Here is a 24,735-nt window from a genome sequence, read left to right on the forward strand (position 1 = left end):
AAGCGCTGAACAAATGCCATCGTCATCATCATCCCGAACCCATTCCTTACTCAACCACAGCCCTACCCACCCTGAACCTTGGGCCTCATTCTAACCACAACCCCACCCCATCCCCCATCCTCTCCCAAAACCAACATCCCCACCCCAGCCCACGCTCCAGCCTCAATCCAAATAAACCACAATCCCAAACTATCCCCAACATAACCCTGGCCCCACCCTAATCCCCAGCCCCATTCCTAACTCCATCATTAACCCCGTCCCCACATCTTCACCCCATTCCCCAGCCCCAACCCCAACGTGAACCCCAACCCTGTCCCCAACTCTAACCCTGACCCCAACCTTAATACTGCCCTTGATCCCAAACCTAACCATTGCCCCAACCAGGAGCCCAGGAGCACCCCAATCTCCATTCTGCTTCCATCCCTAACCTCAGTCTCAACCCCAGGCCAAAGGTTCCCCAGTCTTCCTCTCCAGCTTTCTCTCAGTTGACTGGGATCAGTGGGGTTTCCAATGCTCCCATTTTTTCTGCCTGTGGTGTTACTGTCTAATGATCTTCGGGGACGTCCATTGGCATCCTGTACATTCCTCTTCTGCTACTGGTGGGTTGCTTTATCACAGAATGAAGCCAGATCCCTCTGATTGGAGGGTCAAGACGTGAGTGTGGGGTGTTGGGTTCGGGGAGGATTTGAAGTTCTGCTGACTACAGTACCCTGCACGTAATAAGTGTTCAATAAATATGATTGATTGATCGATTGCTGCCCCGAAATCTTTCCTGCACTCCACCCCAAGCCTAACGCTACTTCTCTCCCCACACCTAACGTTCACTCCAACCCTTCCTGTTGTCTGATTCCAAAACTAAAATCAATTTTGGCCCCCCAACCCCTCCCACTAAGAGCGGAAAAGATTTTGGGCCTAGGAGTGAGACAATCCAGGTTCTAGTCCCAGGTCTGCCACTGGCCTGCTCTGTGTCCTTAGGGAAAGCCGCTCACACAATCTGTGCTTCAGTTCTCTCACGTAAAATGGGGGTAAAATGCCTGCTCTCTCACCCCCTTTGATCGTGGGACAGGAACTGCGTTGTCTCATCCGATTACCTTGTAGCTACCCCAGCGCTTAGCACGTAAGTAAGATAAATGTTTGTCGGTAAACCTATTCCTAATCAAAGCCAATCTCCAACACCACCCTCAGCTCCCTAATCCTAACCCTAATCTTAACTCTATCCCCAAACATATCCATAAAAAAATTCCTAAAACGGCAAGTTTCCATAAACCAAACGCCATTTCCCCAATACCACATTGAACCCATTCTCCTTCTCTCTTAGACCGTGACCCCCAAGTAAGACAGGGACTGAATTTGATCGAATGATCCCAGATCTATTACCCCAGAGTTTAGCACAGTGCTTGGCATTTAGTAGTCTCCCAATGAGAATGAAGGGTGGATGCTTGTTCCTGAAACTTGGGTCTACCCAGGAAATGATTCTAGTGCCTTTGCGTAATGCCATTTGCACCAGCGGCAGTTCGGCTGGGGCACTGAGGACAACGTTCAGGTAGGCGGGCAGGGTGTAGCCAATTGCGAAGTGCCCATGAATGTTTTTTTTTCTTTGCGGTCAGCAAAGTGCTGGCGCCCGGCCATCGCTAACTTGGCTGCCCAGATTGGTCAGCAATTTTTTCAGGCCTTCCTGTTGGGCCTGCTACCCTGCAGAATACCCTGTAGTAATTATGGTCCTTGTTAAGCGCTTACTATGTGCTAAGCACTATTCTAAGCTCTGGGGTAGATACAAGTTAATCAGGTTGGACACAGTCCCTGTCCCACATTGGCCTCGCCGTCTTCATCCCCATTTTACAGATGAGGGAACTGAGGCCCAGGGAAGTGAAGTGACTTGCCCAAGGTCACCCAGCAGATATGTGGCAAAGCCAGAATTAGAAATTAGGTCCTTCTGACTCCCAGGCCCACGCTCTATCCACTCAGCCACACATAATGGTTCTTCAGTTAAAACCTTCTCCCCGAAAGGCATGGCCCCAACAGGAGTAATTCATTTATTTATATTAATGTCTGTCTCCCCCTCTAGACCACAAGCTTGTTGTGAGCAGGGAATGTGTTTGTTCTACTGTTATATTGTATTCTCCCAAGTGTTTAGTACAGTGCTCTGTCCACATAAGCGCTCAATTAATACGATTGACTGACAGGTGTTCGCCTACTTGCTGGGCTGGAATGAGGACTCTGCTATCCTGGTTTCAATAGGGCCAGAAGTTCTTTTCCCAGGACCAATGGCAGGGCTAAAAGCTCATCACGAGCCTTTAATTATGCTAGAATTTTAAATTTAGCACAATCTGATCTTTTTCTTGTCTTATCAAGTCGTCTCCAACCCATAGCGATGCCACGGACACATCACCCCCAGAACGCCCCATCTCCATCTGCAGTCATTCTGGTAGTGTATCCATAGAGTTTTCTTGGTAAAAATATGCAAGCGATTTACCACTGCCTCCTTCTGCTCAGTAAACCTGAGTCTCCACCCTTGACTCTCTTCCATGCCGCTGCTGTGAGTTTTGACGTGTAGCAGATGGCCTTCCACTCGCTAGCTACTGCCCAAGCTAGGCATGGAATGGATATGCCTCTGCTTGACTCTCCCGCCCATGGTCGAGACTGGTAGAGTACTGGAAACTCTCCAGGTGCAACCCCAAGAGGGGAATCCAATCTTTATCCTACCTATAAACCTGGCAATAAATCTCAGACTGTAAATATATCACGAACGGGGAACGTAAATGCTAATTCTGTTGTGCTCTCCCAAGCATTTAGTACAGTGCTCTGGACATAGTAAGCCCTCGATAAATATGAATGATTGAAATTAACCCTAATCTGAACTATACTCAATGCCCTTACCCTAGCCTTAACCCCAATCCTAATTTTAACCCTAATATTTATCAAGCTATAATTATTAGATTAACCTCTAGCCTAACTGTATTTCTGTTATGGTAAAATTGCCTAATTCCAATCTCATCCCTAAGTAACACTAATCCAAACCTTAACCCTAGTCTAGCCTTAATAGCACCTTCACCCTAAACTAATCAAAATCTAACTCCAATCCCTATCCCTAATGGAACCCAAACCACAATCCAGAGTTACTCAACAGACACTCAAACCCCAAACCAATCCCTAACGCAAACCAAATTCCCAGTTACTACGCAAATCTCAGCTTTCACCCAAAAAACATTTGCTCCCCAAAAACCTTAACAATACCCACAATCCAACACTCTAAACCCAATCCAAACCCTAAACTAACCCTGAATTTTAAGCCTAACCCTTAACCAAACCCAATCCGAAAACCAACCTCCAATTCTAACCTTAGATTTACCGCTAACCTCTTCCCAAATCTCATGCTTAATCCAAACCAAAATCATGATCTTCATTTGTACCAAACCAAAATTCTAATCCTGATCAGAAGCAGAGGAACCTGGGGACGGACAGGATGCAGGCTCCTTTCGGGGACTCTGGGTTTGTTCCAGAAGCACACTGAAGCTTCCATCAGATCTGGTTTGGGAAAGAGGTTTCCAATATTGTGTTCACTCCAGGGGAAGTGGCAGGGCAAGGGTGTGAATAATAATGATAATAATAATAATAATGATAATAATTGCAAAAAAAGTATTTAAGTGCTTACTTTGTGCCAAGCACTGTTCTAAGCACAGGGTAAATATAAAATAATCAGGTTGGACACTGTCCCTGTTCCACATGGGGCTCACTGTCTCAATCCCCATTTTACAGATGTGGGTACAGAAACCTAGGGAAGTAAAGCAACTTGCCCAAGGTCACACAGTAGACATGTGCCAGAGGGGGATTAGAATCCGGGTCCTTCTGATTCCCAGGCTTTTGCTCTATCTACTTGTCCACGCTACTCCCATTTCCAGCAGCCACACCAAACATTAGCAACAGAGTATCGGAAATATCGGAGACAATTCCATTCTCCCATACCCTCCTGGCATAGACGGGCCGAGATATTCCCCCATATTATCCTATACACACCTCCTCATTGGCCTAGAAACTCCTTTATTATCATAGCTCCACCTCCTGCCCATCAATCAGTTTCTGCAGCCCTTCACCTCTCATGCCCTCTGTGGCTCCAGGCCCACGTTCTCACCCTCCCAGGCCTTGAACCCCACTCCAGGTCATAGCTCGATCCCCCTGTTGGGAGTGTTTCCTGGGGCCGGTCTCTGCCCCCCTGTGAGTCCTGAACTACCAGCCCCCTTTTGGGGAGGGGTTTCCACCATTAAGGGTGGCCCCACTCCCTCATCCTCTGGCTTCTGCCTCTCTCCCAGATGGACAGACAGAATCCAGATGGCAGGTGCTGTGGGACTGGAGAGTCCCGGGAGCAGAGCCTGAGGGGTTAGCAGGGGAAGGGAGTTGGAATTAAGGGGGTAGGGAGGGGAAGTGGAGATGGAGAGAGAGAGAGAAATGACGCAGAGGGGAAGAAGGGTGAAAGGAGGACAGGAAGGAATGGGAGCAGAGGAGGGCAGAGGGCAGGAGGAAGCAGGAATAGGCGTTGGCACAGAAGGGCGGGCAGCTGTTCCAGGAATAATGCCGCCACCGCTGGGCGGGGAAGAAGCCAGACGTGGGGGGAAGACCGATTGATGGGAGGTGGACTGAGGAACAGGCCTGGGGTCCACAAAGGGGTCAGACTGGGGACCAGGAAGAGATCAGGGTCAGAGAAAGGGCTGGGGCGCTGTAGCATGGGAGCGGGCATCAGAGCTGGAGCAGGATTGGGGACACGGTCAAGGAGGGGATTGGAGTCGGTGCCAGGACTGAGCTCTCTGCTGGAGTCTGGGCTGGGATTAGGGTTGGGGTCAGAGAGTAAGAGTTTCATCCTGAGAGTTGAGGTGAAAAAGGTGTGGGGTTTCTAGGGAAGGGACAGGATATGGGAAGGGTCTTGGGAGTGGCGGAAATCTTTGGAGAGCTAACGGATCAGAGCAACATGACTTTTGAATCTTTCCAGCCCCTCTTGGAAGCTCTGAGGTCTTGCTGGAGACCCGGGTGAATGAGGCTGAGAGCCCGGGCCAAGCGTCACCCTGACTTGCTCCCTTTATTCATCTCCTCCTCTGAGCCCCACAGCACTTACATCCATATCTGTAATTGATTTATTTCTACTAATGTCTGTCTCCTCCTCTAGACTATAAACTCATTGTGGGCAGGGAACGTGTGTGTTTTTTGTTATACTGTTCTATCCCAAGTGCTTAGTACAGCGCTCTGCACCCAGTAAGCACTTAATAATTAAGATTGATTGACTGACTTCGGGTGAAACAGCTTTGCTGCTCCCTCTTAGCTGGAAACCTGGGGGCCAACAGGTCTCATTATCCCCATGGATGGATGTCTATAGACCGGCTAGTTAGTTTGTTGTGTTATTTATTGAGCACCTACTGTGAGACAAGGACTCCGCTAGGCTTTGAAATGGATACAATATAATCAGATCCAACTCCAGCCTCCGTTCCACATGGGGTTCACAGTCTAAGAGGAAAGCTGGCATCGTATCCCCATTTTACAGATGGGGAAACTGTGGCACAGTGAGGTCAAGTGATCTGCCCAAGGCCACAGATCAGGGGCCATCTCTCCCAGGGTTTGAAGTCAAACCAGGATCAGAGGTGGGGGTGGGCCTGGGTTGGAATTTGAGAGGGCCAATTTAGGCCAAGGAAAGACTGGCTGACTCCCTTGAATCTAGGACTCTCTGGAGGAAGGGATTTTCTAGAAGCTGACGGCAGGGGAGGGAGGGGCCGCTGGGCAGGGAGTCCAACTGGACTCAGCGGGGACGATCCTTCTGTCATCCAAAGGTAGAGCTGGGGGAGCAGGGCAGGGGTAGGAGTAGGAGCAGGAGAACTCCACCAGCCAGGGAAAGAGAGGAGATGGCAGAGGAAGGGGCAGGGGCCAACCTAAACATTCTAGAGGAGAGGTCTTGAGGCCAGAGACAGCTGGGGAGGAAAGAAAGAGAGGGGAAGGGGAGAGGGAAGACAGGGGGTTAGGTCAAAGGAAAGACCTGAGGATTGTGATGACCTCAGCGGGAGAGGAGGGATAACACAAGTGAAGGGTTCCTGGACCTTTGAGATTTTGTTGGAGGGGAAATCAGTCAGTCAGTCAGTCAGTCAGTCAGTCAGTCCTATTTATTGAGCACTGTGTGCAGAGCACTGTACTAAATACTTGGGAGAGTACAAGATAACAGAGAACAGATGTGAACCCCAATCCTGTCTCAGTTCTAGCCCCCTCCCCTTTTCCCATCCACTTTCAGGTCCCCTCCTCCCTCCATCCCCATACGTGGTTTCCATCTCCCACTCCTAACGACACCCCCGCTCCAGTTCCACTCGGGGGTAAGGGCCGTGGTACGGAGAGTCCGACTTTTAGTCAAACTCCCCACCGTTGCTCTGTTCTTTCTCTCTTTCATTTATTTATTCAATCGTATTTATTGAGCTCTTACTGTGTGCAGAGCACTGTTCTAAGCGCTTGGGAAAGTACAATATAACAATAAACAGACACATTCCCTGCCCACAAGGAGCCTCCAGCCCCATTCTTTCATTCAGTGGTACTTATTGAGAGCTTACCGTGTGCAGAGCACTGTAGTAAAGCTCTTGGGAAAGTACCACACAATAAACAGGGACATCCCCTGCCCACAAGGAGCTTACAGTCTAAAGGGGGTTGAGACAGACATCAGTACAAATAAATAAAATGACAGACATTAAGTGCTGTGGGGCTGGGAGGGGGGGGACCAGCAAAGGGAGCAAGTCAGGGCAACGCAGAAGGGAGTGGGAGATGAGGAAAAGTGTGGCTTAGCCCGGGAAGGCCTCTTGGAGGGGATGGGCCCCCCCGGACCTCTCAGGACCCCGGACTGTGGGTGGGCGGCTGGGGGGAAAGAGGAGCCCAAGGGAAAGTAAGCGTCTCCCCCTCTTCCCTCCTGGCCTGGGGAGGGGGAGAGAGGGCTGCGATGATGATAGAAGCTGTTCCCGGAGGGTCTAGGAAGGGGCTGCGGGGGCGGGGGTCAGATGGGGTTCCTTTCCCCGCGGCGGGGGACAGGGCAAGCGGGTTTGGCTCTGGAGGAGGAGAGGAGGGAGAAGGAAGGGTGGGAGGAAGCTGGGATGAGCCGGGCTCCAGCCGGACAGGCCGGCCCATCCCGGCCCATCCCGGCCCTGCCCGGCCCTGCTAGGCCTCGTCGGCCGGTCTGCGGGGGCCGCTCCCTCCCCCCCGGGCCGGGCGCGGGATTAGCGCGGGAGGAGAGAGGAGGGCTCAGGAGGGGGAGGAGAAGGAGGAGGAAAAGGAGGAGAAGGAGGCAGAGCCCTCGGAGGCTCTGGGGTTCGGGGCTCCCCGCGATGGGGCAGGGGAGAAGTTAAAAGCCGCGGGCGGCGGAGGGGCTAGGAGCAGAGCGACGGAAAGACGGACGGGAGGGCGGACGGGCGGGGGGGCTGAGGGACTGGACGGCTTTAAGCGCCCCCCACCCCGACTGCTGTTTGGGCTGGGCAGGACCCGGGCCCGTTGGATTCCCGGTTCCCGCAGGTGAGCGCCCCCGACCCCGTCACCTCAATCAGGAGGGAGCGGACCCAGGAGTCCTGGAAGTCCAGGCCAGCCCCTCCGCCCGGGGACGGGAGGGAGTTGGACCCAAGATCCTTCCCTCCCCGCGATTTGAATCCCAGCGAGGGGCTAAACGGGGTTCGGATCGGGGTCCCTCCGGGGGCGGGGCAGATGTGGGAGATTCCCCCGAGAGAAAGAGTATGAGCTAATAAATAGAGCCTGGGAGTCAGAAGGTCATGGGTTCTAATCCCGGCTCCGCCACTAATCTGCTGTGCGGCCTCGGGCGAGTCAATTCACTTTTCTGGGCCTCAGTTTCCTCATCTGTAAAGTGGGGACTAAGACGGTGAGCCCTGGGTGGGACAGGGACTGTGTCCGGCCTGACTAGCTTGCATGCTGGCGCTTAGAACAGTGCTGGGCACATAGTGATAATAATGTTGGTATTTATTAAGCGCTTACTATGTGCCGAGCACTGTTCTAAGCGCTGGGGTAGATACAGGGCGATCAGGTTGTCCCCCATGAGGCTCACAGTCTTCATCCCCATTTTACAGATGAGGTAACTGAGGCACAGAGAAGTTAAGTGACTTGCCCACCGTCACCCAGCTGACGAGCGGCAGAGCAGGGATTCGAACCCATGAACTCTGATTCCCAAGCCTGTGCTCTTTAGTAGTGGCTTAACCAACGCCATCAGCATTATCATTATCCTCCCCAGCGCTTAGAACAGTGCCTGGCACATAGTAAGAGCTTAACAGAATATTATCATTATTATTATCTGGGGGGGGGGGCGGGAGGAGGGGTCTGGGGGTCGCACAATCAGGCCTCGACGGATCCCTCGCTTCTGCCCTTCCAGTTCCTGGACAGTCGGATCCCGGGGGCGGAGGGCTCGGCCCCCTCCCGCCTCGTCCCCCCCGCAGCTGCCATGTGGCTGGCTCTGGCACTGACGCTGGCAGCCTCCGCGGGTAAGAATGGGGGCGGGGTGGCATCTCCATACAATGGGTCCCCGTCGGGTGGACCCCCCACCCCCCACCCCCACCCCGGGGCGCGGGGAGGGACCCGGAGGGACGGAAGGCGGGGCGGCAGACCCCGGGGTGCGGGCGGATCCCGGCCCGCCGCCCCCACGTCCCGCTCCCACTTCAGCCCCCTTCCGGGGGGTCTTCCTTCGTTCATTCAGTCGTATTTATTGAGCGCTTACCGTGTGCAGAGCACTGTACGAAGCGCTTGGAGAGTCCGACCGAGCGATAGAGACTTCATTCACTCCATCGTATTTATTGAGCGCTTACCGTGTGCAGAGCACTGAACGAAGCGCTTGGAAAGTCCGACCGAGCAGTAGAGAGAGACTTCATTCACGCCATCGTATTTATTGAGCGCTTACCGTGTGCAGAGCACTGTACTAAGCGCTTAGAAAGTCCAACTGAGCAATAGAGGCACTTCATTCACTCCATCGTATTTATTGAGCGCTTACTGTGTGCAGAGCACTGTACGGAGCGCTTGGAAAGTCCATCCGAGCAATGGAGAGAGACATTTCATTCACTCCATCGTATTTATTGAGCGCTTACTGTGTGCAGAGCATTGTACGGAGCGCTTGGAAAGACCAACTGAGCAATAGAGATCATTTATTCAATTCTATTTATTGAGCGCTTACTATGTACAGAGCACTGTACTAAGGCGCTTGAAAAGTCCGATTCAGCAACGGTCTTGGAGGGCCGGGTCTGGGGGCGCGAGGGGGAAGCCCGGGACCCTTCCCGGTCCTTCCCGACCCCCCCTCACCGCCCACTTGGGTCTCCCCGCAGCCGCCAGCCAGGAGTTCCCGAAAATCCTCAACGGCTCCTCGGGGGGCGGCAGGCCCCTGCCGGGGGGCTACACCTGCGCCCCCCACTCGCAGCCGTGGCAGGCAGCGTTGATGGATGGGGACACTCTGCGCTGCGGGGCCACGGTCATCCACCGCCTCTGGGTGCTGACCGCAGCGCACTGCTATCGGAAGTACGTGCGGGGGTCCGGGAGGGTCCGGGGGGGCGGAATTGGGGGAGGCCTAGCCACGGGGAGCCAGAGGTGGCCCAGGGCTACCAAGGGGGCCATCCCAGGGAGGACCTGAATGGGGGGGGTGGATCGTGGCCAAGGGAGGAAGGGTCCTCCCAGGGGTGGGGATGGGCGGATTCATTCATTCAATCGTATTTATTGAGCTCTTACTGTGTGCAGAGCGCTGTACTGAGGGTCGCCCCAGGGGCTGGAAGGGGAGGTCTGGGGGCGGGGGGGGTCGCTCGAAGGGGGTGGCCAGGTTGAAGTCAGGGCGGCTCGAGGACTGACTTGGGGACCGGGGAGGGGGCGTAGGCATGGGCGTAAATACAACGACAGGGGACTGGGAAAGGGACCAGTCCATTCATTCATTCGGTCGTATTTATTGAGCGCTTACTGCGTGCAGACCACTGTACTAAGCGCTTAGAAAGTACAATGCAGCAATGAAGAGAGACAATCCCTGCCCACTACGGGCTTACACTCTAGAGTCCAGGAAAGGCCGGGGCCAGGGAGAGGAAGGGGAAGACCCCGGCGGTGGTCCGCAGGGTGTGTAGCCAGCGCTTAGATCAGTGCTTGACACATAGTAAGCGCTTAAATCGTCAGTCAGTCAAGCACATTTATTGAGCGCTTACTGTGCGCAGAGTACTCTACTAAAGAGCATGGGAGAACAACCTAACAGACATATTCCCGGCCTCAGAGGAGTTGCCAGTCTAGAGGGAGAGATAGGTATTAATGGAAATAAATAAATGACAGATATGGACATGGGTGCTGTGGGGCTGGGAGGCGGGATGAATAAAGGGAGCAAGTCAGGGCAAAGCAGAAGGGAGTGGGTGGGAGAGGAAGAGAGGAGGGCTTAGTCAGGGAGGGCCTCTTGGAGGGGATGTGCCTTCGATAAGGTTTTGGACGGGGGAGAGTCATTGTGGAATTTGAAGAAGGAGGCATGTTCAGGGGGAGAAGAGGGCAGTTTGGGGGGCTTTGTTGGGGAAGCGGGGGACGAGCAGCTGCCGGGGAACAGAAGAGTCATTCATTCATTCATTCAATCGTATTTATGGAGCTCTTACTGTGTGCAGAGCACTTTACTAAGTGCTTGAGAAAATATAATACAGCAGTAAAGAGAGACAATCCCTGCCCAACGAGCTCACAGTCTAGAGTTGGGGGGACACACATCATTACAAATAGGCATCAGTATAAACAAATGAAATGACAGATATCCCATCTCTGCCACTTGTTTATGTGATAATAATTATTATTATGATTATGGTACTTGTTAAGCACTTACTATCTGCCAAGCACTGTTCTAAACGCTGGGGTAGATACGAGGTACTCAGGTTGGATACAGTCCCTGTCCCGCGTAGGGCTCGCGCTCTGAATCCCCATTTTACTGATGAGGCAACTGAGCCCGGAGAAGTGAAATGACTTGCCCAAAGTCACACAGCAGACCTTGGGCAAGCCACTTAACTTCTCTGTACCTCAGTTAACTCATCTGTAAAATGGGGATTAAAACCCTAAACCCCACACGGGACAACTTGATAACCTCTTATCAACCTCAGCACTTAACAGTGCTTGGCACATAGTAAGTGCTTAACAGATACCATAATTAATTAATGAGGGCTGTGGAGCAGGGAGAAGGGGGAAAGAGCAAAGGGAGCAAGTCAGGGCGACACAGAAAGGAGAGGGCCAGGTCTGGGGAGCATGGTCATGGGGAGGAGGGGGCTGTCCTGGGGGTGTGGTCAGAGATTTTGAGACCCCCCCAGGGAGGGCTAGGCCTTTTCTGGTAGGAGAGGTCACAGCCCAGGTTGGGGATGAGATGATGGGGGCCGCTGACCAGTGTGAGTCTGGGGGCGGGGAGCACATTCCCCTGCTGAAGGGTTGGAGGGGAGGGGTGGGAGGGTCTAGGCCTAGCCCCTTCTCTCTCTTTCTCCCCCAGGAACTACACTGTTCTCCTGGGCAAACACAACCTGACGGAGGAGTGGGAGCCCGGCCAGCAGAGCCGCTGGGTCCAGCGCTCCGTGCCGCATCCCTCCTATCAGAGCAGTCCTACCCACCACAACCACGACCACGACATCATGCTACTGCGCCTCAGCAGGCCTCTCCACTTCTCCGACACCATCCGCCCACTGAACCTGGCCACCAACAACTGCCTGCCCCCTGGGACCTCCTGCCTCGTCTCAGGCTGGGGCAGCACCACCAGCCCTGAGAGTGCGCATGGACCCCTCCCTCCCCCCACCTCACTGCCCAGGCCCACTCCCCACCCAGACCTCCCCATCCTCATACCCGCTTCCTCCGCATCCCCGCCAAGACTCCAGAACCCTTGTCTAGACCCCCATCCTGTCCAGGCCCCCTCTCTGCCCACCCCTCCCCACTCCCGACCTCTTCCTTTTCCTGACCCACGCCCCCCATCCAGACTTCCACCTCCTTGCTCAGACCCCCGACACTTCCTGAGACTTCCCTGCACCCAAACACCTCCTTCCCCAGACCCGCTTATATATAATGGTATTTTGTTAAGTGTTTTTACTATGTGTCTCGCTCTGCACTAAGTGCTGGGGTGGATACAAGCAAATTGGCCTGGACACAGTCCCTGTCCCACGTAGGGCTCACAGTCTCAATCCCCATTTTATAGTTGAGGTAACAGAAGCTCAGAGAAGTGAAGTGACTTGCCCTAGGTCACATAGCAGACAAGTAGCAGAGCTGGGATTAGAACCCATGACTTTCTGACTCCCAGGTCCGGGCTCTATCCACTATGCCATGTTGCTTTGCTTCCTGCCTCCTTGCCCAGGCACCCCATCCAGGTTCTCCACTCTGTCCAACTTCCCCACCCCAACACTCCTCCCAAGCCCCCTTCCCCTCGCTCCCCTTCCTAGCCAGATGTCCTTCTGGCCCTGAGTTCCCCATGTTCATGTTTGTTATTATTATTATTATTAATAATAATGGTATTCATGAGGCACTTACTATGTGTCACGCACTGTTCTAAGCACTAGGATAGGTGCCAGGTAATCAGGTTGTCCCACGTGGGGCTCACAGGCTTAATCCCCATTTTACTGATGTGGTAACTGAGGCACAGAGAAATTAAGCAGGTTGCCCGAGGTCACAAAGCATACAAATGGTGGATCCAGGATTAGAACCTATGTCCTCTGACTCCCAAGTCCATGATCTTTCCACTAAGCCTAGAACAGTGCTTGGCCCATAGTAAGTGCTTAACAAATACCAACATTATTATTATTATTATTATTATTATTATTAAGCCATGCTGCATTTCCTCCCCTCTGAGATTCCCTCCCCACCCAGTCTTCCCAGCCCAGTTCCTCTGCTCTGCTAAAACCTCTCCCCACCATGTCTCCCCTCATCCAGACCCCCCAACTTCCCATTCAGTTCCCCTCCCCACCCCGAACCCCCAGCCCCCAGCTCTACTGATCCTGCTCTTTCCCTCCTGGGCCCCAGGTCCTGGGAGAAGTTAGAATGAGATTTTGGGGGGGTAGGAGCTCAAAGAGTTGGGAAGTGGAGGGCGTGGGATGGTGGGGGGCGGATATGGAGGAGGCCCTTTCCCGTGGGGGAGGGTGGGCCTGAGAAGGAAGCTCTGGAGGCAACATGACCCCCTTCTTTCCTCATCCCCCCAACCCCGCAGTTAACTTCCCAAACAGCCTGCAATGTGCAGACATCCAGCTGCGCTCCGACGCGGAGTGCCACCAGGTCTACCCGGGCAAGGTCACCCCCAACATGCTGTGTGCGGGCACTCAGGAGGGCGGCAAGGATTCTTGTGAGGTAAGAGAACCTTCTCCTGGGCAGCCCCCCGGAGGGGGCAAGGGAGCTGGGATCACTGATGGGATGGGAGAAGGGTCAAGAGAGGAGCCTGGAGACCTCACCCCACTGCATTTTACCCAATTCTAAGTGCTTAACTAGGAAAAGAGAGAGAAAGCAAATGGGGTGGGAGGGTGGTCAGGGGTCAGGATAGGGTTAGATGGGCTGCCAAATTGAGGTTAGGGTCAGGTTTATGAAGTTTAGGGTAAGGAAGAGCAGAATAAAGTTTTCAACCTCCCAGTCGAGGTTGGGATTGGGGGTTGGAGAGGGAATTGGGGTAGAGGTTAAGGTTGGCATCGATGTTAGGATTCGACTTTCTGGATCAGGTTAGAGTTTAGACTAAGGTTACTAATTAGGTTTAGGGTGAGGCTTTTGGTGAGGTTTGGGGAAGGAGGTTAGATTTGGGGCTGGAGTTGAGGTGTTGGTTGTTGGGGATAGATTCCAGGTTAGATTTTTGTCTAATAGTACTTGTTAAGTGCTTACTATATGTCAAGCACTGTTCTGAGCCCTGGGCTAGGTACAAGTTAATTAGACCGGACACAGTCCCTGTCCCACATGGGACTCGCAGTCTAAGTAAGAGGGAAAACAAGTATTGAATCCCCGTTTTACAGCTGAGAAAACTGAGGCTCAGAAAAGTAAAGTGACTTGCCCAAGGTCACACAGCGAGCAAGTGGCAGAGTTGGCGTTAGAACCCAGATCCTCTGGCTCCTGGATTTGGGCTATTTCCACTAAGCCACACTGCTTCCCAGTGGGAAGAGAATGCTGGGAGAGAATACATAGGTGGGAATTAGAAATAGTCCCTGTCCCTCAGAGGCCTCATCATGTAAGAATGTAATAATGTAATGTAAGAATCTAAACTAGGGTTAAGGCAGGGATTGGGATTACAGCGAATGTGGAGATTTAGGGATTAGGGTTGGAAGTTAGGCTTGAGTGGGGAAACTGAGTCCATAGTCCTCCCAAGACATGCTCTCCCCTCAGCCCCCAGCCTTTCATGCTCCCTCTTTGCTACCCCCCGCCTCTAGCTGGTGTATGTAATTGGGAAGTGTGTGTTTATATTGGTGACTGGGAAATAGTACTATTAGGATTTATCTAGCAAGTAGTAAAAATGATAATAGTGGTATCTGTTAAATGCTACTATGTGCCAGGCAGTGTACTAAATGCTGGAGTGGATACAAGCAAATAGGGTTGGACTCAGTCCTGTTCCACATGGGGTTCCTAGCCTCAAATCCCCATTTTACAGATGAGGCAACTGAGGCCTCGAGAAGTGAAGTGACTTGCTCAAGGTCACAGAAGATAAGTGACGGAGCCGGGATTAGAACCCATGACTTTCTGACTCCCAGTCCCGGGCTGTATCCACTATGCCAGGCTGCTTCTGTGTGCAGAGGCGTTGTACTAACGTGGGAATATCCAGGAAGGAATTAGATATGGTCGTTGTCCCTCGGGGAAGTGTCCCAGTGGGGTTTATATGGGGGAGGGGGGCAAGAATCTAATCTAATTCCCCCCTCTAGACTCTAAGATCGTTATGTGCAGGGAATGTGTCTGTTAATTATTGTATTTGTACCCGCCCAAGCACTTAATACAGTGCTGTGCACATAGTAAGGTGCTCAATAAATACGATTGAATGAATTGAATCAGTGAGTGTTCTGCACACAGTAAGTGCTCAATAAATGCCACTGAGTGATTGATTTGGTGTGAGGGCCGTTATGCATGTGGGGACTGGTGTGTTTGTGTGTGTGTGTGTGTGTGTGTGTGTGTGTGTGTGTGTGTGCGTTCGTTGGACTCCTCACCTTGTGGTCTTCTCCCTCTCTCTACAGGGAGACTCGGGTGGTCCCCTGGTCTGCCAGCAGCGACTCCAGGGCATCATCTCATGGGGAGATTTCCCCTGTGGCCAGCCCAACCGGCCCGGCGTCTACACCCGCGTCCCCCGCTACTTGAAGTGGATTCGGGACACGATCCGCAGAGACTGATCCCGGTGGGGGGCCGGGCATGGGGGATGGGAATTAAACCAGGGACCCGCCAGCCACCATCTCCTTTCATCCCTCGCAAGCCCGGATTGACTCGAGCAGAGGAGAAGCGACTGGGTGCTGACCCCCAGCCCCTGTGTCCCTGGGGGTGTGGGCAGAGGAGCTCAGAAACTCCTCCTCAGGCCCTGACTAACCCCCAGCCCATCCTACTCTCTGATCCCTGGGCCTGGTCCTCCAAGACCCTGGGGCCCTTGGCACCCAACCCATCTGGGAACTTTCCAATGTGAGGGCAGGGGCAGGGGATGGAAGTGTGGAAGCAAGTGGGATGGGGCTGGGAGTGGCCTGGGCTTCGAAGACCCCTGCCCGGAAGTGATCGGGCCAAGACCGAGTGCCCTGGGTTGAAAACCAAGACTTGGCAGGACCCAAGGACCTCGATGGACCCAACATCTAAATGGCTCTTTCCAAGACCCCTTCTCCCCCAGCCGTTCAATAATAATATTTGTTAAGTGCTTACTATGTACCAAGCAGTGCTCTACGTGCTGGTGTAGATACAAGGTAATCAGGTTGTCCCACATGGGGCCCGTGGACTTTATCCCCATTTTACGGATGAGGTAACAGGCACAGAGAAGTGAAGTGTCTTGCCCAAGGTCACACAGCAGACAAGTGGCAGAGCTGAGATAATAATAATGATGGTGGTATTTGTTAAGTGCTTACTATGTGCAAAGCACTGTTCTAAGCGCCGGGGGGATACAAAGTGATCAGGTTGTCCCACGTGAGGCTCACAGTCTTCATCCCCATTTTACAGATGAGGTAACTGAGGCCCAGAGAAGTGAAGTGACTTGCCCAAAGTCACACAGCATGACAAGCAGAAGAGCCGGGATTAGAACCCATGACCTCTGACTCCCAAGCCCGGACTGTTGCTACTGAACCACGTTGCTTCTCTAATTAGAACCCAAGTCCTCTGACTGCCAAGCCCTTGCTCTCACTTACTGGGGGTGCATGCATGTAGTCGGGGGGGGGGGGGTATTTTACCTGGGGTGCCAAGGTGAGGGTTTTGTGGGAGTGGCTAGGACCCCACCCCTGGAGAAATGGGACTGCAGCTCTCAGCTCCTCCCCTCGTTGAACCCTCTCCTCCCCATCCTCATATTCCCCTCCCCTCACTCCAGTCAAGCCATCCTAGGTCCATGTGTTGGTCTCAGTCTCCCTCCTCCACCCTCTCTCGCTTCCGAGCTGGTCCCTGGGGCTTGGGTCCATAATAGTAATAATAATTGTGGTATTTCATAAGCGGTTCCTCTGTGCCAGGCCCCGTACTAAGCGTTAAGGTAGATACAAGTGAATCGGGTTGGATTCAGTCGCTGTCCCGCATGGGGCTCACAGTCTTAATCCCTATTTGACAGATTAGGGCAACAAGGCACAGAGAAGATAAGTGACTTGCCCAAGGTCACACAGCAGACAAGTGGGGGAGCAAGGATTAGAACCCAGGACCTTCTGACTCCCAGGCCCATGCTTTATCCACTAGGGAGCTTTCCAGCCAGCCCAGGGTTCAGTGTTCAATGGGCAGGGGCTCCAGGACCCTTGCAGGCTCCCGGAGTCACCCCCTGGACACCACTCCAGTTAGGGATGGACCGTTTCCCCAAGCACTGCCATCCCCGACTATCCCTCCCTTGACTCAAACAGGAACCCCCAAATCTTCCCCACCCCATCCCTTTCCCCTGAAGAAGCCGGTTCTAGCCAGACCTCAGTCCCCTCCCCGCCCAAATATCTGCTTCATCCACCCCCAGAGCCCACCCCACCCGACCTGCAGCCACCATAGAGATCCCAGGCCCAGTGGTCGGGGGGCTGGAAGGGATCTGGACTCGGGCTGGGATGTGATCCCCGAGGGTTCAGGCTGGGCGGTTTTGGGGATCCAGCCTGAGGTGGAGGGGGCTTCTCAAACAGGGCTGCGGGGACTCATTCAGTCTCCCAAGAACCCCAACATTCCTAGCCTGGGTGCTGCTGATTCACCACAACGGGCACATGGTGTGGGGGGCAGGGCACGTTTGGATCGATGGGTGGTCCCGAGACAGCCTCCATCTCCCACCCTGTCCCCCCACCCCACATCTCCACCATCTTTTCTGCTAATCTCTTTCCAAACCTCGTTTCCCGGCTCCATCCTCGTCTCCATCATCATCAACAACATCGTCATCATCATCAAATCAATTAAACAATAGTATCGATTGACCTTCATCATCACTACTATCCCCAGAACTGAAGGACTGTGCTCTGGGCAGAGCCAGTATCGATCCCGGGTTGGGGATGAAGAAAGAAGTCCCTCCTTGATCTCTCTCTTCCCCCCCCCCCAAATTAACACAGTACCCCCCCCCCCGTAATTTACCCACTCCCTCCCGACCAGCTCAACCTTCCCGAGCCGGCTCCGAGCCGTGCCCGGCCGGGTTGGGTGTCAGAGGCCCGAGGTCTAGGGGCGGCTCCCAGTGTCTGGCCCTGTCACAGTCACAGTTCGTCACGGTCCCGGTGATATTCTCGTCAGAGATGTTGGACAGCGCCCTGTCGGAACAAAGCTCAAAACACAAACCCATCAACAAGGTCATTTCGGGATCAGGTCCACAGCCCAGCCAGCCCAGTCTGTCTCCTGCGGGCAAGGGTCCCGAGACGCTTGCAGGCCTCATCTCCCAGTTAAGGGTGGACCATCTCCCCCGACTGTCCATACTCGACTATCCCTCCCTTAACCCACCCGGGGGCTCGACCATAGTCCCTCTAGCCCCTCTAGTCCATAGTCATTTTCACCAGCTGGGTGAAAAAATGTTTCTTTTCTTTGGTTTGACTTAACACTGTCAAGCTTCACGGGACCCCCTGCCCTGGTGCTGTGGGATTTGGGGAACAATAATTCAATTTTGCCCCTTTCCCCGTTCTGTAAACTTCACACTGACCCCTCTGAGCCTTCTCATCTCCTATCAAGAGTCCTAATCTTTCTTGATGATCACAGCCCTCGCCCCCAAGCTCAGGACAGACAACCTCCCATTCCCATCCTCAGCCCCCTATCTCTACGCCCTAAACCCCATCCCATCTCTCTGTTTTCCACCGAGTCTACCTGTTTCCCTCCCTATTTATCAAAACCCACTCACTCCTTTCAGAATCTGCTAAATATCACCCTTTCAGGAAGCTTACCCAGATTAACCTTGTTTACCCTCACTGCCCTCCAGCCCCCGCGCCGAATCCCCACCCTGCCCTGTCCCGACCTGACCCGTTTCCCTCACCTCCCTATGAGTAGGGAGGGCTCTAAAACTGTGAAATTTGTGTTAGGGTAAACTTTGATTCTTGGCCTTTGTCAACGCTGTGCTTTGTTTTATTCCTTGTCTGGATTGTCTTGCCTGAGGGCAGCCCCCACTAACTGTCTCCTTTCTAACTCTAATCCTACTCTTGCTCTATCCCTAATTCCAATCACTCATTCTTTCAATATTATTTAATAAGTGCTTTCTGTGTACAGATCACTGTACTAAGCGTTTGGGAGAGAACATTATAAACAATAAACAGCAATATCATCCCCATCCCCAACTCCTACCCAATCCCTGTCCCTAACCCTACTCTAACCCCATCCCCAACTCCGATCCCAACCCCAAGACCAAATCCAACCCCAGTCTCATTCAATCCATCAATCAATTAATGATCAACCATATTTACTGGGTGCTTACTCCGTGCAGAGCACTGCACTAAGCATTTGGGAGAGTACAAAAGAAGAAACAGCTTCGTCTAGTGGATAGAGCACAGGTCTGGGAGTCCGAAGGACCTGGGTTCTAATCCCGGCTCCACCACTTGGCTGCTATGTGACCTTGGGCAAATCACTTCCCTTTTCTGGGCCTCAGGTGTCTCATCTACAAAATGGGAATGAAGACTGTGAGCCCCATGTGGGAAAGGGACTGTGACAAACCTAATGAGCCTGTATCTACCCCAGCGTTTATTACGGGCCCGGCATATAGTAAGCACTTAAAAAAATACTATCGGGAAAAAAGTGCACTGGAATTATTCATTCATTTATTCAATCATTTACTGAGTGCTTACTGTGTGCAAAGCACTGTACTAATACAGTGTACAATACAACAAAAAACAGACACATTCTCTGCCCACAAGGAGCTCACAGCCTAGGGGGGAAGACAGACATTAATATATATAAATACATGTATAAATAAATAAATAAATTGCAGGTATATGCATATGTGCTGTGGGGCTGGGAAGGAGGATGAATGAACGGAAGAAGTCAGGGTAACACAGAAGGGATGGGACAAGACGAGAGGAGGGCTTAGTCAGGGAAGGCTTCATGGAGAAGATGTGCCTTCAATAAGGCTTTGAAGTTGGGGAGAGAAATTATCTGTCTGCTATGAGGAGGGAGGACATTCCAGGCCAGAGGCAGGTTGTGGGCGAGAGGTCGGCGGCGAGATAGACGAGATCGAAGTACAGTGAGTTAATAGACACGATCTACAGGGAGTTTTCAACCAAACGAAGGCAGCCACTTAAATAAATGACAAGTAGTGAGGAGCAACAGGGTTTAACAATATGCACATAAGTGCTACTGGGAAGGGCGGGTCAGTATATGAGTACTTCGGTTCTTAAATGTTTAAATGCTATTTAATATTAAGGATGGTATTTCTAGTTGTGGGCAGGGATTGTCCCTCTTTATTGCTGTATCGTACTTTCCCAAGCGCTTAGTACAGTGCTCTGCATACAGTAAGCGCTCAATAAATGCGATTGAATGAATGAATGAATTTGTTAAACACTTACAGTGTGTCAAGCACTGTTCTAAAAGCTGGAGTAGGTACAGGTTAACCAGGATGGACACAGTTCTTGTCCCACATTGGGCTCATAGTCTTAATCCCCATTTTGCAGATGAGGTAACTGAGGCCCAGAGAAGTGAAGTGATTTGCCCAAGGTCACATAGCAGACAAGTGGCGGAGCCGATATTAGAACCCAGGTCTTTCTGACTCCCAGGCCCGTGCTTTATCCTCTATGCCATGGATAGAGGCTGAGGGGCAGGAGAGCCGGAGTTACTAATGGAGGGCGGAAAAGAGAGACTCTAGTGAGACTCTAGTAATTACTTAACCTCATTAAAAGGCTATCCGCTAATTCGTTTCTCAGATAATTAGGAGGCGAGGCCATCCTATGCTCTCTCTCCCACCCCAGTCCTATAATCTGCCAAGCAGCGGTCTCGGGGTCAGGGCTCCTGGGTTCCCCCTACACCTCCTTAGCCCCATCCCTTCACGCTGTGACCCAGGACTGCCATCGGCCCTCTCTGTGCTTCTGTTTCTCGGTCTGGGGGTGGGGAAGTATCTTTTCTGTCCCCTTTGGGGTGGTATACCCAGGGAGAGGGGCTGGGAGGGGCCCCGGGATGGAGGGTAAATTGAGGCAGGGATTGGAGAAGGAGCCTGGCCCTCGGTACAGGGAGGGTGCGTAATTGAGGTAGAGATAGTGTCGAGGATGGGGATGAGATTGGGATTGGGGATGGAGGAGAAGCAGCATGGCCTAGTAGGTAGAGCACGGGCCTGGGAGTGAGAAGCTCATGGGTTCTAATCCCGCCTCCACCACTTGCTGCTGTGTGGCCTTGGGCAAGTCACGTCACTTCTCTGTGCCTCAGTTACCTCATCTGTAAAATGGGGATTCTGAATATGAGCCCCACATGGGACAGGGACTGTGTCCAACCTGATTTGCTTGTATCCACCCCAACGTTTGCACAAAGTAAGCGCTTAACAAATACCCCAATTATTATTATTATCCCTTTACAATTCCTTCTCCTCACCCCCTCCCTCCCTGGACCCTTCCCCTCCACCTTCTCTCAGAATCCTCTCTGCCATTCTGTCTTTCCCTGTCTCTATCTCTGTCTCTGCCGTTGTGTCTCTGACTTTGTGTTTCTGTCTCTGTCTCTCAGATCACTCCCTCACCCCCCCCCCCCCCGCTTTATCTTGTTCTGGTGATCACGTTTTCCTTCTCTCTCCGATGGAGCTGCCCGGGTCCTTCCCCACCAATGTGGGCCCCTGCGTGGATTCGGCTGCGGGCTTCGTGTGTGGGCTCTGTGTGCAGGCTCCGTGTGCGGGCTTCGTGTGCGGGCGGGGTGGCGGGCGTAGTGTGAGCCCCGGATGACTCAGGGGAGATTCCAGGATCTATTACCGACTCGGCCGCTGACGCAGGAGGGGTTGGGGCCCCGGGCGGAGAACCGGGACACCAAGATTCGGTTCTTTACCGGCACACAGCCGGTTCCGACCGCCCAAAAGGAGGTAAACCATCCCGGGATTACGCTCTTCAGATGGGACCCTCCCCACCCTCTTGCTTTGCCCAATTCCTCCAGGTAACTAAAGGCCCGGGCTGCGAACCCCCAACATATCTGCCCCAGACCTCCCCTGAATTTGCACAGGAGTTTGTCCGTTCCTGGGAAAATGCTTAAGAGGTTTGGGCAAAATTCCAGCCTTACCCTAAAACCGATCCTAAAGGTAGATCGGATCCAAACGCCAATCCCAAACCTAACCCTAGTCTTTATCCTAGAAACCAATTTGAAAGGAAGTAACCCGAATCCAAACTCCAACCCCAATGCGAACCCCAGCTTTTAACCTAAAAAACAGTCATGAAAATAGTCCAAATCTAAATTCCAGCCCCAATCCTAACCCACCCCTTACCCTAAAAACCAGTCATAAAGGTAGCCTGAATCCAAACTCCAACTCCAATCCTAACCTTTACTTTAAAAAACAATCACAAAAGGAGCCCGAATCCAAACTCCAACACATTCCTAGTCTCAGCCCTAACCCAAACCTCTATCTTCATTCTAAATTCTACCCTCACCTTAACCCAAATTTTAGTCCCAGCCCCAACCCTCATTCTAGCCCCAACTCTGATCCTAGTTTTGACACTATTCCTCAATTTTAAAACCAGACCCAACCTTAACCCAACTCTATCCCTAACCAGCACTCCTATCCCTAACCGCAATTCCAGCCCAAACCCTAACCCCAACCTTTAAACTAACTCCAGCCCAAATCCTCACCCCTATTCTAACCCTAACCCCAACCTTACAACCCCTTCCCAAAATCTAACCCCAACCTTACAACTAACTGCTTCCCAAAGCCTAACCCCAACCTTAAAACAAACTCTATCCCAAACCCTAACCCTTACCCTAACCCTAACACCAACCTTAAAATGAACTCCCATCCAAACCACAACCACAACCCTAACTCTAACCCCAACCTTAAAGCAAACCCCAGCCCAAACCCTAACCCCTATCCTAACCCTAATCCCAAACTTAAAATGAACTCCAGCCCCCGGCCTAATCATAGCTCTAACCCCAGCCCCGACCCTAACTCCCACCCTAACACAAATTCAATCAAACCTTAAAACTAACCCTAGCCCTAACCCCAACCCCAGCAATAATTCTAACCCCAGCCCAGACTCCAGCCCTAATCCCATTCCAAAATCTGTTAATAGGACTCCTAACGCTGACCCCAACCCCTACCACATCCCGAACCCCTAATCTAATCCCAGTGCCCACACCAACCCCTAGGCCACGTCCTACCTCTTCCCGTTCTCTGGCCCTCTCCAGCCCTCCTGGAGGCTTCCCGAGGGACTCCCATCCCGAAATCTAGAGGGCGGAGGGACCCAGGGTCCAACCAGGAGTGGTCCTGAGGCGTCCGCGGCTCATTCATTCAACTGTATTTATTGAGTGCTTACTACGCACAGAGCACTGTACTAAGCAGTTGGGAGAATACACTAGAACAATAAACAGACACATGGGAAGCAGCGTGGAGTAGTGGCTAGAGCACGGACCTGGGAGTCAGAAGGTCATGGATTCTAATCCCGACTCAGACACTTGTCTGCTGTGTGACCTTGGGTAAGTCACCTCTCTGTGTCTTAGTTCCCTCATCTGTAAAATGGGGATTGAGACTGTGAGCCCCACATGAGACAGAAACTGTGTCCAACTCAATTAACCTGTATCTGCCCCAGAATTTAGTACAGTGCCTGGCACATAGTAAGCTGCTTGAGAAGCAGCGTGGCTCAGTGGAAAGAGCACGGGCTCTGGAGTCAGAGGTCATGGGTTCGAATCCCGGCTCGGCCACTTGTCAGCTGTGTGACTTTGGGTAAGTCACTTAACTTCTCGGTGCCTCACTTACCTCATCTGTAAAATGGGGATTAAGACTGTGAGCCCCACGTGGGACAACCTGATTCCCCTGTGTCTACCCCAGCGCTTAGAACAGTGCTTGGCACATAGCGCTTAACAAATACCAACATTATTATTATTATTATTAAATACCACAATTATTAATTATTATTATTCCCCGCCCACAACGAGTTTACAGTCTAAAGGGGGAAGTCTACCAAGTGGCCAGCAGCACCTCCCCCCACCCCCCCTCCGTGCCACTTCCCCTGACCCCCCGACCCCTGATGCCGGGCTGCCCCGGGGACCTGCTCGGGCCTGAGCCCGCGGCTCGCCATCCCCACCCCCGATTTCTTCCGCCGGCCCGGGGCCTGGCCCCTCCCGCTGACACATCGCTGTCCTCAGCTCCCTGGAAGCGGCGAAGCTTGGAGGAAACCAGGTGTCCCGGCTCCCAGTTCCCGGTGTCGCCCGTCCCGGCCGGGCTGGGGGAGGGACAGGGGGAAGAGGAAGGAGACGACCTTTTGCTCCCCGGCTCCATACTCATTCAGTCGTATTTTCTTGAGCGCTTACTGTGAGCAGAGCACTGTACTAAGCGCTTGGGAAAGGACAATACAGCAATAAAAAGAGACAGTCCCTGCCCACAACAAGGTCACAGTCTAGGGAGGAGGAGGAGAAGAAATAATTCAGGATTCAGGAACTTTTGTTTGCTGTTTTGTTGTCCGCCTCCCCCGTTTAGCCTGTGAGCCCGTTGTAGGGCAGGGATGCTCTCTATCTTTTGCCTAATTGTACATTCCAAGCGCTTAGTACAGTGCTCTGCACATAATGAGCGCTCAATAAATACGATTGAATGAATGGAGGGCACTGTACTTAGCGCTTGGGAAAGGACAATACAACAATAAAGAGAGACAGTCCCTGCCCACAAGGTCACAGTCTAGAGAGGAGGAGGAGAAGGAATAATTCACGATTCAGGAACTTTTGTTTTGTTCTGTTTTGTTTTGTTGTCTGTCTCCCCCGTTTAGACTGTGAGCCCGTTGTTGGGCAGGGATGGTCTCTGTTTCCCAATTGTCCATTCCAAGAGTTTAGTACAGTGATCTGCACATAGTGAGCGCTCAATAAATACGATTGAACGAATGAATAGAGGGCACTGTACTAAGCCCTTGGGAAAGGACAGTACTGCAATAAAGAATGACAATCTCTGCCCTAGAGGGCTTCGGGGATGGGGCTTGGGGGAAGGGGGGAACCGGCTGTGAGGGGCGGACACCGTCTCCTCCGGCCTCCGTTTCCCTCCTGATCCCCTCTTCTGCCTCGATC

General features: G+C 52.6%; 1 protein-coding gene and 1 non-coding gene across 2 annotated transcripts; one reads left to right on the plus strand and one right to left on the minus strand.

Annotated features, from left to right (window-relative positions):
* Positions 1-2,546: 2,546 nt before the first annotated feature.
* On the minus strand, positions 2,547-2,684 carry LOC114812460. Its single transcript, XR_003760112.1, has one exon. It is a non-coding gene; the product is annotated as a small nucleolar RNA SNORA7 (small nucleolar RNA).
* Positions 2,685-8,449: 5,765 nt separating this feature from the next.
* Positions 8,450-15,358, plus strand: KLK13 (kallikrein related peptidase 13). Its single transcript, XM_029065918.2, has 5 exons — positions 8,450-8,489; positions 9,321-9,510; positions 11,471-11,742; positions 13,166-13,302; positions 15,153-15,358. The coding sequence occupies exons 1-5, from the start codon at positions 8,450-8,452 to the stop codon at positions 15,303-15,305; spliced, it is 792 nt and encodes a 263-aa protein (XP_028921751.1). The 3' UTR covers positions 15,306-15,358.
* Positions 15,359-24,735: the final 9,377 nt, after the last annotated feature.

This window comes from Ornithorhynchus anatinus, chromosome 5, assembly GCF_004115215.2.
Source record: "Ornithorhynchus anatinus isolate Pmale09 chromosome 5, mOrnAna1.pri.v4, whole genome shotgun sequence".
Taxonomy (NCBI): domain Eukaryota; kingdom Metazoa; phylum Chordata; class Mammalia; order Monotremata; family Ornithorhynchidae; genus Ornithorhynchus; species Ornithorhynchus anatinus.

Excerpts from the sequence above, each read along its gene's own strand:
- KLK13 (XM_029065918.2), top strand. The coding sequence starts at position 8,450 with ATGTGGCTGGCTCTGGCACTGACGCTGGCAGCCTCCGCGG. Across the intron at positions 8,490-9,320 it reads GACGCTGGCAGCCTCCGCGG|CCGCCAGCCAGGAGTTCCCG; the intron begins GTAAGAATGGGG and ends GTCTCCCCGCAG. Across the intron at positions 9,511-11,470 it reads GCAGCGCACTGCTATCGGAA|GAACTACACTGTTCTCCTGG; the intron begins GTACGTGCGGGG and ends TTTCTCCCCCAG.